This window comes from Aedes aegypti, chromosome 3 (assembly GCF_002204515.2).
Source record: "Aedes aegypti strain LVP_AGWG chromosome 3, AaegL5.0 Primary Assembly, whole genome shotgun sequence".
Classification (NCBI taxonomy): domain Eukaryota; kingdom Metazoa; phylum Arthropoda; class Insecta; order Diptera; family Culicidae; genus Aedes; species Aedes aegypti.
The window spans coordinates 136,667,160-136,682,151 of NC_035109.1; the positions used below are offsets into that span (position 1 = coordinate 136,667,160).

Below are 14,992 nucleotides of genomic sequence, written 5' to 3' on the forward strand. Positions count from 1 at the left end.
CAGTATAACATGTCGATAAAGGAAGAATAAACTAAATATTCAAAGAATTGGCCACTCCAGAGCGCCTGACACAGGTTGCGCCAAGGCCTCTTTGAGGACATTTCCGTTTTATGTCGGAAACATACCGTGGGACCGAGGGGGGCGACACTCGCAGATCACCGCTTAGATGCACGTTTGGATAAAATCCGATTTTTTAGATCAGTGCATTATTCTAGATTTGACGTCCTTCATACGCTAACATCTTCTGCGCGTAGATTGATGAGATGCAAGAAGATGTGAATAGGTGGACGGAGAATCAATGATGATGTTGATGATGGGGAGCGCAGTGCTACGGGTTTTTGTAAACAGTACACTCAAAAAAATCCAAACGTCATTGCTACGTGAAAAATCACGTAGATCATTCCAAATTCATTTTGCCTTCACTTGACCTGACTAAGATAAAGATCACTAAGCCATTCATAACCATCAAATAGTGAATCGGTAATTGTTACTGAGGTTACCTATCGCACTTACGTGAAATTCACGTAGGTGCCTAAGTTCATTTTGACATCTGCATATTGTACGTACATTCGGTGTTGAGCGCATATCCTAAGATGGCGCCCGCTTGATTTTTGTAGAACTTCAGAAGCTGCTGAACTTTAAATCCTGTGTTAGATTGATTTTAAGGTAAATATGCTTTGAATACCGAAGAATCCCTGCATTACTTCATATTTTACACCTCTATCAATTATAGCACGCGAAGGCTGCAACAAAACAGAACATACTCACAACATTTGGGAAACATGATTCATAATGCTCAGATTGAATATAAAAATATCAAAATCATTTAGATTTGTTCCCATTTTCCAATTGGGAATTAGTTTTCTTCCAAAGCCTATTAGAGATAAGATTGGTCTATATTCTAGTTAATTTAATGCAAAACCATCTAGGTCCTATTGAAACGCTTCGTAAAGGCTACCGAAAAATCCACGTAGCTCTTACTTGTAGCGCCGGTGGAATGGACGAAGTTCAAAAGTTCATGCGTTCATTCTGGGCTACCTATGATTAACGTAAGAGCTACGTGAAAAGTGCGATGGAAAAAAACCACGTATGTTTTCACGTAACAGTGACGTTTGGATTATTTTGAGTGTAGTAACGGTTGTGATTTTTATTGTTGGTACTTTCAAAAGTAAGTAACAGCTAGCTATTTGTTTCCAAGACGGCAATCAAAAGTCTCACTTCTGGGAAATTGTACTGATCACCATTCTCTTCAGCAGCTCTTCAATCCTGCAAGCTTCGCTATCCTGGCTTAATGTTTGATTTGATGTCCATCAGTAAGGCCTTTAGCATCGTTAAACCTGAAAAATCTGTGATGGAATCCATGCGACACCTAGCTTAAGCTTCCGGAATTCCGAAAAGCGAAAAAGCAAGTAATTTTGTTGATATATTGTTAAATAAAAGCCGAATTTGATAATTTATAAAATATGTATTTATGGGTAAGGGAGTCTAGAGACCTTTAACCAATTCACAACATGCACCAAGACACGGACTGAACATGGGTTACAAAATACATCACACGTATTCTCCGAGCTCCGTATTCTCCGCTGCCATTTCCGATTCAATTCCACCAGGAACGCCAACTGTTTCGGGCCATCTACACCCACAAAGCATCACGATCACCGAAATGATCCAGATCGTTTATTCCTTTAGCCACATCCCTCTTTTTTCGGTCCTGGCATTGAACATGATACTTCTCTTTTCGAAGGATTCAAACAGCATAATCACCGATTTAATCGTACAGGAACCGCTGCGGTCGAGAAACTCAGCAAATCCCATACTCGGTTCTTCACCTTCTTTTGCTGCCTCGTGTATTATGCCTCAGACAAGGTATCCGCCCTATCCATCCTTTCCCGTCACATCATGGAACCGATGATCAGTATCCTTCTGAATCCGGAACAAACTCCGGACCATTAGCAAACCCAGGAGAAACATTCACCGATGATGCAGCTGCGTGCTCCCTCTTTGTTGTTTATCGACGAAAACTGAGTCAATCCGTTAATACGCTCATGTAAGATGCGGAAAGATAAGCGAGATTTTTGAAGATAGATGAAGATGTTTTATATGATGCCACGGATGAAACAAGATAACATGCTGCAAAAAGATAAAAGGCCATCGCAAAGATTGTCTAAAGATATCCTAATTATCTTAAACATCTGGATGTGTCGTCCCCCTCGCGTGGGACGTCTTAATCTTCATTAATTTCGAGGGAACTTGTCAATAAACGAAAATTTGGCCACTCCAGAGCAATACAATTTGAATTGCTGCGAATGAACGGCTTATTCAGTTTCAAGTTTTAAAAATAAAAAAGAAAAATGCATGAAGAATGGAAGCAGTCGAAGATGCACAGAGAGTTAATGAATGGGGCTTGGGATTAGCGAACCACTCTCAAAGAGCACGAATCGAGAGTTCATAGACTGAATATACCTCTGCAGCTCCACAATTGTTTTGGAAAGTACATTGGGTTAGTGGGTGTTTCCGGTCCCATCGATCGCTCCAGCTGGAGCAAGCTATACAATCGATGGACCAAACATTTATGACTGGATTACACCACTTTTTCTTCGCACTGCGCGAACCGGGCACGTCTGATTTCTATTGCATCGCTCTCCCCCGTAGGGGCAAGTGACACAAACGATGGACCGAACACTAATCTGTAGGAAAACCCTTTGCGGGTAATAAATGAAATCTCTAATGGGTTCCAAATTAGATAATTGCTGGCTAGATTATTGTTTAATTTCTGATGAAATCCATAACATATTCTAAGCAAAACTTTTATTCTGTTGCACGTGGAATTCCTCCATTCATGAAGAAGCGGTACGATTGACGGAACCGACGTTTGGTCGAATTTACTCTTCTTTAAACGGGCAATAGGTTGTTTTTTTTATACTGTTAAAACAATTATTGGCCAAAGGAATTTAATAAATCATAAGACTGTTTTTATGGTGCATTCATGAGGAGTTCCAAAGCGATTTTCTTTTAAGTTTTTATTAACAAATTTATTGAGAACCTTGAGTAATTAATAGAAAATTTTCACAAAAGTTTACAATAGATTCTTAAAAACATTATAGCCAAAACCTTTTAAGGGTTCTTGTTGGATTTCTGATGATGTTCTAAACAAAGTTCGGGTGGATTCCTTGTTAGTTTTCTTCCCAGCTTTCTGCTGAGTTTTAACTAGTTGCACAGTGCATTCCTGGCGTATTCATGAAGATCTGCATAACAGATTTTCCAAAAATCGTGGTAAACATCTATTTAGAAAGATCCTGCCTGAGACTGCATTAAAGAAGAGAAGCCACAAAAGTTTGTATCTATTTTATCCTAGATTTATTTGAATACTTTTCAGAATTTTCATTATGCTTTACCCGTGGCACATCATGTTTTATTCAAATAACGGAAAGTTTTCAAAAAAGGTTTTCGGCGAAACCTACTCCTTGTGCTCTGCAGTAGCCAGATCTGTTGGCAGCAAGGACATTCTTCATTTATTGACATAGTTTTTCCTTCAAATAACGGCAATGTCATAAAATAGGCCTTTCTGGAGTCTGTACGTGATACTCAGGAGTGGAAACACAGGATCTATTCCTCATTAATTGACATGTTCTGTCAAGTTCATGAAGATTGAAACGTTGCACAATAGGTTTTGGACATGAAACAGAAATGCAGGGCTGCCACATATACAGATTTATCTGTATTACACAGATTTTTTTTCCCCCTAAGAATTTGGTACCCTCGTGACCCCAGTACAACCCGGAATATCTCCGGCATGGTTCCGAATTCAGCATTCTCCATTTATGACAAATAACTGAAACCTTTTTAACGTAAACTGAGGGCAGTTTCAAAAAAATCGAATGGAAATTGACGAAATGGCAGCTGTTTGAAAATGCCTTGTCGGAGGCCGGTAACGTAAAGGTTAATAATATGTAAAGGGTTGGGTAAATGGCTGATAGTTTTGCCACATAACTCCAAGATATAAGAAATGTTTATAATGTTTACAATAATAACAATGGAGAATTTGAAAAAAAAGCTTAGTAGCTTTAAAAAACAAAAAAAGGATTGGAACAACAAAACTTTTAATAAGCTTCTGATCCTTAAACAAATGTATATTTATGGGACGTGAATATAATAACATTCAATAACTTTTTGGTTCGTTTTTATCTTAAGTTTATAAGCCATTTTATGAGACGTTTCGAATCATATGGTTTCCGTTTGTTTACCAGCTTTGAAGCTTATTGGCGGGCCGATTTGTTTACGTTTTTTCTAGCGCTACATTTGAAAGGTGCTTATTCAACAATGGCGCCGATGGCAATGCAATAAAGTTTTTATTTTTTTCATGTTAAATTGAAATCAGCAGGCAGGGAAAATATGTTTTCATCTACTGGTTACATAAAACATGTAAACCAGGTAGAAACATGCGCTGAAAGAGGCGGGGACTTTATCACCAACAAAAATGTGACCAGCGCCATTCAGATATTACGCTAGTTTTTTGAACAACAACAATGCGCGGCCCGCCAGAAAACGTCATTCGAACGTCTCGTAAAATGACTTATTGCAAAGTATTTAAAATCATTATTTTTATTTAGTTTGCGCTTGTTAAGGATAATGAGTTTTCTTAAACACTATCGATTAGAAGTAATCTTACTTCGGAAGCTTACTTCTTCTTTTTCTTCCCAGCATAGGTGTCCACCGGAACCGGTGCGTTGTGCACCTTTTGCGAGATTCTATTGATATAGTAGAGAGCAGCGACAGAAAACAGAATACTGAAAAGAATTTTGATCAGTGAATTGTTAAACAACTTGATTTTGATTTAGAAATACAAACCAAGTAGTGGCACAAACTCGATGAACCATCCCGCAGGCAAACAAAGACCCAATCAGACAGAATGCCACCTCTGGGAATAGTTTTGCTTGGAAGCCTTTGCCGAGAACGACCGCTTCCAAGTTGGACACCGCCTGAAAATAAAAACCATTCTCAATTATCGATCTACTGCCGGGACCTTGACCATGATACTTACCGTCAGCGATAGAATGAATAGCCAAGAACCGAGAAATCCTCCGAAAACAGTGGCCATTTGGGAGGAAGCAATCAACGGTTTATACATTTGCATCGCCGAGAAAATCAACACGGCAGTTACCGAGGCCAGAACCAATGATACGGAAGTTGGAACCGCTAGTGTAAATAGATAGATAAAAAAAATCAATGAGGGTTTTTGTGCTAGTTCAAAGCCGGCTCTTGTGTAAATAGCCAATTATGTTCGATTTACAAGCTTCGAGCTGATAAAAACTTCAAAGACGAATCCTTACCCATTGCTATCGGAATTTAGATTATTTCTATGAAATTAATCAGAAAATGCGAAGTGGAAATCACTTTCCAAAGATTGCTATTGAAGATTTTGCCTACAGACACAACATTGAGAAAACAAATTCTTCCCTTATGTTTGACGTGGACCAAAACATTCATTGGATGTCGCCCACTGAGAAACGCTCGCCGGTGGGTGCGACTTGTATGCGGCGACTTCAACGTGTTTCAACCAACAAGACACGAACCCATGCACGAACCTGTGTCTAGGAGTTGAAAGTTTATTCCATCTGTCCCTCGATTCAACAGACTCTAAATCTTTTAATTCGAACATTAATTTCGCAGAATAATCAATTACAAGACTTTCAACAATTTCAGTTATTGAAAAAGCGGGATTTTTTCAATATAATGAAATTATTGCAGTTCGCCACACAAGTTCAGGTATCGTCATCGTAAATCCAGTTTAACCCACCTACCGTTTGATTGTGTTAGTTCACTGACAAAAGTTCGCCTCTGAGTTTGTAAACAATCTTGCACGTATGCGTGCAATCGTTGTCAATCGAAAAGGAAAGAAAAACGTCAAAATTGCATTTTCGCCTCGCTTCTTGTCGAAACAGTACAGGTGAAAAAATAGCAAAGAGCAAATAAAAACATTGTCGTGTTACCTTCTGCAAGTTCAAGCTTTTTCCCCAATCGGAAAAATTTCTACCTTTTCTGGCTAGAATTATTGCACCGCAAAAGATGGTGATTACCCGAAAGTGAACACCGCAAACCGTGTCGAGGCCATTCCTGAAGCGTTTGTTGCAGTTCATGTTTCTCTGCCGGAAATTCAACGAGATCGATAAAATGTTGGGAAGACTTTCGGAGGTTCTGCAGAGTGCAGCCGATGTGGTAAGTGCATAGAGGCAAACCGAAGACGATTGCACGGGGTTTCTTCCATTTCAGAATGCGTCATCACCATCTCACGTCTTTCGGCAGCATATTAATGCAGTGAACTGTAAAGGAATGATTCTTGCTTCAAGATGCGAAACAGGTGTGACCCTGTATAATGGGTGCAAAAGAGTTTGTTTGTGGTTCACGGTTTGACCCAGAACGATTATATAATGAAGTGAATCCATGTTTTGGGTGCAAGGGACTTTGTTTACACTTTGATAAAAGGTTGAGATTAGGAATATTGAGTGGCAGGGTGCTGATGGAGATTGAGCAACCTTGATAAATAACAATCAATGATGATGAACTAAAGTTTTGTACATCTGCGTTACAGTTGATCTGAAATCAACTTATCATTCTTCATCAGATTGAGATAGATATTTATTCTAACGGGTTCTGCAAATGCTTCACAGTTATGGATAGCCCAAAGACATGGATCAATGTTGGATTTAAAACATAATATCTCATCGAATAGATTTGCAAGTAAAGCTAAGTTTGCTGTTTTGCTCAAGAAAAGTAAAGAAATTCCTTGACTGAATGGGTCAAGAAATTTCCTACAGATAGCCTCCTTTGAAGTGACATTTCTTCTCAACAGCGTACTGCGATCAGAAAAATTAGATTTTCTTGACCATTTCTTGGAAGAAATTTTCCACGCATCGAGATAGGCGATTCCTTTTCTTGTCAGTAGCAAACCAGCCTTAACGCAAAAATTACCTTTGCAAATCTGCAATCGATACATTTTAAGAATTAATTATACGATTAACTCTCCTTTACTCGATATTCCGTAGTAAACCATAGTTAAAGTTGGTTTGCATGGCTAACTCGATAATCCCTTGGATCGTAGTTGCACTGGTTTTGTGTTCTGTTAGTCGATACCTCCCTAACTCGATTGTCCCTTCAATCTCGAGTTAGGGAGAGTTGACTGTAGTGCGTTTTATGCACATTTTTCGCGTACAGTGAAACCTCCGTGAGTCGATATTGAAGGGACCATCGACTCATGGAAATATCGAGTCATGGAACAGCAATTCTTTGGAAATCTGCTTCTAGGGACCATCATAGTAACCATGAAATTATGCTTTTAGTATGGTTCCATGAGTCGATATCGAGTCATGGAACATCGACTCATGGAGGTATCACTGTATTTTTTATAACGTCCTATAATCTATTGCCACTATGGTCCAGAAAGCAGTTTTAAGAGGAAGGAACCTGTCTACTACAAAGTTGTTGGTAATAGCTGGGTCCTTTTTATAGGTTTTTTTTATACACGGGTTGTTCACATTTTCAAGAAAATTTAATTGACAACTTTTATATTTGTATATTTGTATTAGGGGTGACTTATTTTATGAAAATTTTAAAAACCTAAAATTCGTGTGCTGTTTGGAATTAAAATCACATAAGGAGAGAGCCCAAATGTTTAAGCCAAAATATACTGGCAGAATCTATGATAATGGTAACGCAATCGAGTTGAAGGTCATTTTTTTCAAGTTACAAAATATGACCTTCGGTAAAGTTCTAATATTTTTGTTATTTTCTTACCTATTTTGAAACTGACATTTTGTAGAACATTAAATTTGTCTAAAATCAAAACTAGAGCAAAAAGAGCATGTTCAAAATTGGTTTAGAGTACTTTAGAAACAAAGTCTTATACTTCTCCAAACATGTACACAGGATTACCACTCTGCTGCAATTTATTAATATGTTTCTATTTCGAGGTGAACCAGCCACGGGCTGAAAGCCTCGTTTATAAAGACAATAATAATAATAATATGTTTCTCCATGAAAAATAAATTCGATTTCATTATAGCTGATTTTGATGATTTTTCATTGTGCCTTAGGTAGATTTTTGAAAATAACGCTTTTTTTCTTCATATTTCTTTGAATATGACGTGGGGACTAAATAAGCAACTCTATGAAGGCGTAGGTTATTGTTCATATAAATACAATACTAGAACTTCCATCAGTACCTACTTTAAATAAAAAAAATGTACTCGTTTCAGTCCCCTTTTAAATTGAAAATATTTGTCACCGAAAAAATAGGTGGAAATTGTTTTTACGAAACAGGTTGGACTCGATTATCCGGAGACTTGATTATCCGGCGATTCGATTATCCGGAGCAGGGATGGGAAATGTACTGTAGCAAACATTTACCACCTCGACATTCACATTTTTCTACGCGACCATCAAAATCCAAAGCAAACCATGACCGTTCAAAACAAAAATAATGTCACGGCTCTTCAAAACTGTTATCTTCTTCTTCCTAACGTTTTTTCAACCCCGATTGCGGAATGACACGATTTTTGCGGTTTTCGGGGTTTTGGATTTTTGCTCGAAAGGTAGCATGAAATTGAACTTGTTTATATGTATCGCAACGGAGAGATTGTGCTCTTGCTATTGGCGCTAATAGATTTCAATTAGTTGAAAACACAAGCGAAACATTAGCGATTGAATTAGTTAACATTTGTTTCAATCATTCACCTCGAGATGGCTGCCCGAAAACGATCATAGTGGAGAGACAAAAACATTCAAGCAGTGTGTGAACCGTTGGCAGCGCAACACCTGATGGTATGCTGCTGCTGCTTTGTGGTTTGGTTGACTGGCAGAATCGATGAACTGTGATAAATAGTGGTCACAGTTCCCAAGCCTTATCCGGAGTATGTTTTTTTATATTTTTATTTTTCAGTTTTTCTATTCTATTCTATTTCTATTCTAAGTGCTTGCACAGCCAATATTGAAAAGCATCCTGGAAATACTGAAATTTCTTCCAGTATTTTCTTGTCAGCATTAATATTTGCAGCATATCAATGATTTGATACAAATATTAAAATGGCCAGGCCCACTGTGCAGACTTGGGGTTTGGAGGTAATTCAAAAATTTCCGGCGATCAGATTATTCATGAATGAATAACATGATAGACAGAAAATGTTGAAATATTTTGAGGGAAGAAACGGGGACAACCGTACCAACCGTTCCATTTAGGGAGATATGCAAAATCGTTGGGAGTGGCGTTGCTAAGAAAGTTAATGCGCACTCCATTGTTGATTGTCTCCTTTTCCTTGGATGGGACACAGGCATTTCTCCCGTATGTCCTGGCTCTAAAGCCTGGGCTTAAGCGCCCTTACTCGCTCTCTGAAACGAAAAGAAAAGTTACTCTGACCCCCCTCCCGTAAAACAGCAATTGATATATGTAAATTGAAAGTGAATCACAACGAACACACGCCATAAATCCTCAAAGTGGCATTTTGGACCCCTTTCCCCTATTTGTTTTGATATGCTAATAAAACTTGAAATAATAATAAAAATCAGAACAATCTCACTAAGTTGATCGAATGCCACGGTGGAGTTGTCATCGCCATGTAAGCCTTCCATCTACTCCGCTTCCGTCCCCTCTTTCGATCATGCCAGAAAACGCTCACGATCGATCACACCTCAGGTTCACATTTATTCCACTTTTGCCGATTCACATTTGTTTTTGCACTAATGTAGCTTTTCAACTACTGATTTTTATTTCATCAAAATTTACTACGCAATGCTTTGTTTCGAAAAGAATTGTTTCAAAGCACAAGCTGAAATCCGAAAAATTCCATAACGCGGAACCGAGGTAAACGTGACAGAAAATTCTATATTTTTATTTTTCAGTTTTTATGCATAAATTTGAGATAATTTAGTATTGCAATATACAATATGAATGGTTCATCAGTTTTGGACGTAGGTAAAAAAGGTTTTCTTTGTGTATGCTGGTCATATAATTTTTTGTCTTCTCAAAACCTCACATGTTCCTAGAAATACTTTCAGGGTACGGCACTGAATGATATAAATAAACCAACGAAAAAACAGGCAATATTTAAGTTCTTTTAACGCAGATTTTAATGTATCTTTTAGTGAAATCGATACTCCGGATAATCGAGTCCAACCTGTATATCAAACCACATTTTTATAGGCAGCATTCGAAATTCCCTAAGAAAAAAACACAAATATATAAATATATTGTGATTCTTGTTATCAAAGTCGTAGGACACCCTATAAACGCTATATATTTTTTCACAAATATTTTGAATATGTAATCATTAGGGCGGTTCAAAATTCAAAAAAGTTTGAAAATCTAATCTCCCATATCTTGCTTACCGTCCTAACTATAGGGTAACGGTCGTATTTTGGACCCTCTAAGGATGTGATTTTAGTTTTTTTGTCCCAATTAATTGATTGCACAGCGTAACCAAGTCAAATAACATGCTAAAATGTAGAGAAAAACTTCCTCTACGAGATAAAAATGCCCAAACGGTCATGTAGGATTCAAAAAAACATCGAAAATCATTGAATTGTGAAGCAGTGTTTTTATCTTGGACACACCAATACATTTTGGACCCTCAAAGTATATATTTTGGACCTCCGGCATTTTTTATCATTTGGCGACAAAACTCATGGCACTGGTTGAATAATATGCTTGCCCATAGTCTAATCAATCGATTGACAATGGAAAACCGAAGGAACTCTACGCTTTTAGTCCAGAAACTTGAAAGAAGTTTTTGTTTAGACTTGAAAAATTTCTGACGGCTTCAATTTCTGTGTGTAACGTGTTGTAACGGTTGCATGGATGAACCGATTAAATTAAATTAATTTCAGATAAAATAAACACATTTTCTATGTACAAACGGTTGATGCAAATGCGGAATAGTCCAATCTTTCCAAATGGCATGCGAATTGCGTTGGTCTTTCGACTTAAACTGGGAAATTTGCAGGAAAATGGCCCAGGGGGTCCAAAATATATAGAGGTCCAAAATATATTGGTTACCCTAAATATATTCTATGAAATTTCCAGCTTTCTAAATGGTGGTTTAAAGGAAGCCCAAAGACGATGTAGATTTAAACGAGAATTACTATGCTTATGTACTTTTACTTTTGATGGCGCTACGTCCTTCAAGACATTATTGGAGTTGCAACGCAGCTCCCTGGAGAATCTAAGCAGTCATTGAAGTTTGACATGAATTAATGTTCAATTATGTTACAATAAACTCATTCTCATTTCAACTGTTCCATAAGATAGATGTGTTTCATTACTGTTCCTGTCCCGATCGATCCCAGACTGCCAATAGGTTACGGGCCGCACCTGAATCGAGATCGGCGAAGTTTGAAGATTTTTTCAACAGAAGAGCAGAAACACGAAGATGGAAAAGTCATTTGCGAAGTTGAACGGGACCAATTACGACAACTGGAGTTTTCGCATGAAGTTACTCTTGATGAAGGAAGGAACATGGGCTACCGTAAAGGATCCGAAACCCGATCCGGTAACTGCTGCCTGAACGTCAAAGGATAAACAAGCGTTGGCGACCATTGGTCTAGCCGTGGACGACAATCAACTGGTTCACATTAGGAAGGCCGAATCCACTCGCGAAGCTTGGGAAACACTCGAGAAGTTCCATGTCAAGAGGACACTCAGCACCAAGGTATCCGTTATGCGAAGAATTTGTCGAATGCGTCTGGAGAAGAACGGGGACATGGAAGCCCACATCTCGGCTCTGACGGAGCTGTTCGAGAGGCTGAATGGTCTGCAACCCGAAAAAGTTCTCGATGATCAGTGGCTGGTATCCATCCTGTTTAGCAGCCTGCCAGAAGAATACGAAACTCTTATGAGCGCGCTGGTGGCAAGGCCAGAGGAAGATCTTACGTTAAACCTAGTGAAGGGGAAGCTGATCGATGAATGGCAAAAGCGGGAGCGTCACATCAATTCGGACGATGAATCTGAAGCTGCGTTGCAAGTTGGACCCAAGACGAATTTCGATAGGTGTTTCTTTTGCAAGAAGTCTGGCCACTTAAAGGTAAATTGTGAGAAATTCAAGGCATGGAAGACAGAGAAGAAGAAATTTCCGAAAGCAACCAGGCTACAGAAAGTCAAAAGTGTGGTGCAGCAAGATGACGAGGACGAAAATTGGGCGTTCTGTACCGGAAATGCGTTGAGGCGTGAGGACCAATAGATCCTGGATTCCGTAGCAACGTGCCAAATCTGTAATCGTCGCGAATTCTTTGACCACCAGAACGAGTCAGTTTTGAAAGCTGTTTGGGTCGCTAATGACATGAAGGCACAATCAAAAGGTCGCGGTACTGGTAAGTTAGCAGTGCTCGATGGTGAAGGCAACCGCCGAGTGATAACCCTGGAATCGGTGCTGTATGTTCCTGAGATGAAATCCTCTCGGTCAAGCGGTTGGCAACGTAAGGCTTTGTCATGACGTTTGATGAAGAAGGCGCCAAAATTTCCAGAAGCGGGACGATTGGTGCTGTAGCCGAGGTCGAAAGAGGTTTGTTCGTGATCAAGCAATACCGGGAATCTGCATCTGAAATGAAAGCGTCCACGCTTGGCATCAGCGTTTTGGCCATAGAGATTGTGATGCTGTCATGAAGTTGAAGAACCTTGTTCAAGGAGTTAACGTCAAAGGGTGCAATTGCAAGGAAATTTGCGAGGCATGTATTCATGGTAAGATGCAGAGGAAACCGTTCCCGAAAGCTTCCGAGTCAAAGACGTCGGAGGTGATGGAGCTCGTTCACACCGACATTTGTGTACCGATGCGAACAAAGACTATTGGCGGAAGACGATATTTCTTGACATTTGTGGACGACTACAGCAAATATACAGTCGTTTACATACTACGGAAGAAATCGGAAGCATTTGAGAAGCTGCAAGAATACGAAGAGATGATCAGAACTCAGTTCAACAAGATACCGAAAATCCTTCGATCCGACAATGGAGGTGAGTACACCGGCAAGCATATGAGAGCATATCGGAAGCAAAACGGGATTGCTGGCCAATTCACGGCGCCGTACAGTCCGCAACAGAATGGTGTTGCCGAGCGCAAAAACAGGTATTTGGTTGAAATGGCCCGCTGTATGCTGATAGACGCCAACATGGATCATCGATTCAGGGGTGAAGCGGTGGTGACAGCAAACTACCTGCAAAACCGACTACCTTCACGATCAATCCCTGGAACACCGTACGAACGATGGTTTGGAAAGAAACCTAATCTGGGGCACATTCAACGATTTGGAATGGATGTGTTTTGTCACGTTCCTAGTGAGAAATGGGGTAAGTTGGACAGCAAAGCAATCAAGCTCAAGTTTGTTGGTTATAGCGAAGTTTCAAAAGCGTATCGTTTGCTGGATCCAAGAAGTGGAAAAGTCACTATTAGTCGTGATATCAAGTTCCTGGAGAGCAGTCAGCCTGTGGATGAAAATGAAGTGGAAGATCTCGTTGTGGTTCCAATCAATAATCCCCTGGTGAGTACTGAGGAACGTGATAAATCTGGCAATCCGGAAAATATTGAAAAGCTACCCAATGAAGATGAAGTTGTTGTCCGAAGATCTGCAAGGATGAATCAAGGTATACCACCGGAAAGGTACGTGTGTATGGCTGGTCCGCTGTTTCAGGAGGAAATCTTTCAAGGAAGCAACATCCTGTTCTTTGAGCCGCAAATGGAAAGAGGCGATGGAAGAGGAACTCAATTCGATGAACTCCAACGAAACATGAGACCTGGTGGAACTGCCTGCCGGACGGCGTGCCATTGGCTGTAAATGGGTCTACAAGCTGAAGCAAGGCAAGGACGGTGAAGTCAATCGTTTCAAGGCAAGATTGATAGCTCAAAGTTTTAGCCAACGATATGGAACCGACTACGACGAAGTATTCGCGTCGGTGGTCCGTAAAGCAACATTCCGGACACTGATGTCAGTAGCGGCGAAGTGACGAATGGTTGTCAAACAGTACGATGTGAAGACGGCTTTTCTGAATGGAAACCTTGAGGAGGAGATTTTTATGCGGCAGCCTCCCTGTTATGCGGTTCCTGATATGGAGAACAAGTTTTGCCGATTGAAGAAAAAAAGAAAAAGAAAAAAAAAATTTTTACATGGCCGTGCAAAAAAGTTTCCATACATTTTTTTCGCCAAAACCTTATTTTTGCATGAAACATCGAGAAATGGTGTTACTTTTTTTGCACGGTTTTTGAAATATTGAACTAAAAATTTTTTGGCACGGTACGCACCCCCCGTGCAAAAACAGAATCGGGTGTATACGGCTTGAAACAGGCTGCGCGAGCATGGAACCACCGACTCAATGAAGTACTCGAGAAAGCTGGATTCAAGCGTTGTGAATCGGATCACTGTTTATACAGCAGACAGGTGAAAGGAAAGTGGTGCTATATCTTAGTCTACGTGAATGACCTGATTGTCGCAAGCGAGGAAGAGCGGATTATCAAACCACTGGAAGCAGTCCTGCGACAGAACTTCCAAATCAGTAGCCTCGGTGATGTTCAATGGTATCTGGGCATCGAAGTAGAACGTGATGAAGCAGGAGATTTCTACCTCAGTCAACGGAGATACATCAGAGATGTGGTTGCATCAGCCGGACTGAAAGATGCCAAACCATCTAACATTCCGTTGGACACTGGATATGGTAAACAAGCTTATAACGACAACATTCTCCCGGACAACAAGCAGTATCAAAAGCTATGCTGCCATAGTGAGATCGAATACAAAAAATATTCTATGAAATAAATAAAAACGAAATTAGGCAGCGTCCATTTATGACAACGTTAAAATGTACAATGTTCGACCATTCCCCCCTCCGCAACGGTCTTTGCATGAAAAAAAAAATAAATTTTGTATTCGAGCCGCAACGTTTGAGCCTACTCCCCCTCCCCCTAGAGACTTATGTAATTTGTGGATGGCGCCTTAGTCTGCATTAATTTAGTAGCGTTGT

The 14,992-nt window shown here is 39.7% G+C and overlaps 2 protein-coding genes across 2 annotated transcripts in view; one reads left to right on the forward strand and one right to left on the reverse strand.

Annotated features, from left to right (window-relative positions):
- Positions 1-4,246: 4,246 nt before the first annotated feature.
- Positions 4,247-5,488, reverse strand: LOC5569432 (protein KRTCAP2 homolog). Its single transcript, XM_001658471.2, has 4 exons — positions 5,331-5,488; positions 5,042-5,196; positions 4,849-4,979; positions 4,247-4,787 (listed from the first exon to the last, which is right to left on the reverse strand). Exons 1-4 carry the CDS (start codon positions 5,332-5,334, stop codon positions 4,679-4,681), a joined length of 399 nt encoding a protein of 132 aa, XP_001658521.1. The 5' UTR covers positions 5,335-5,488; the 3' UTR covers positions 4,247-4,678.
- A 422-nt stretch (positions 5,489-5,910) lies between these two features.
- The window catches only part of LOC5569431 (protein FAM160B1), a 32,169-nt gene continuing 23,087 nt past the window's right edge, over positions 5,911-14,992 (forward strand). The window contains exon 1 of the mRNA XM_021848764.1: positions 5,911-6,216. Coding sequence (XP_021704456.1) covers positions 6,136-6,216 — 81 coding nt within the window. The 5' untranslated portion in view covers positions 5,911-6,135. The remainder of the gene's footprint in view (positions 6,217-14,992) is intronic.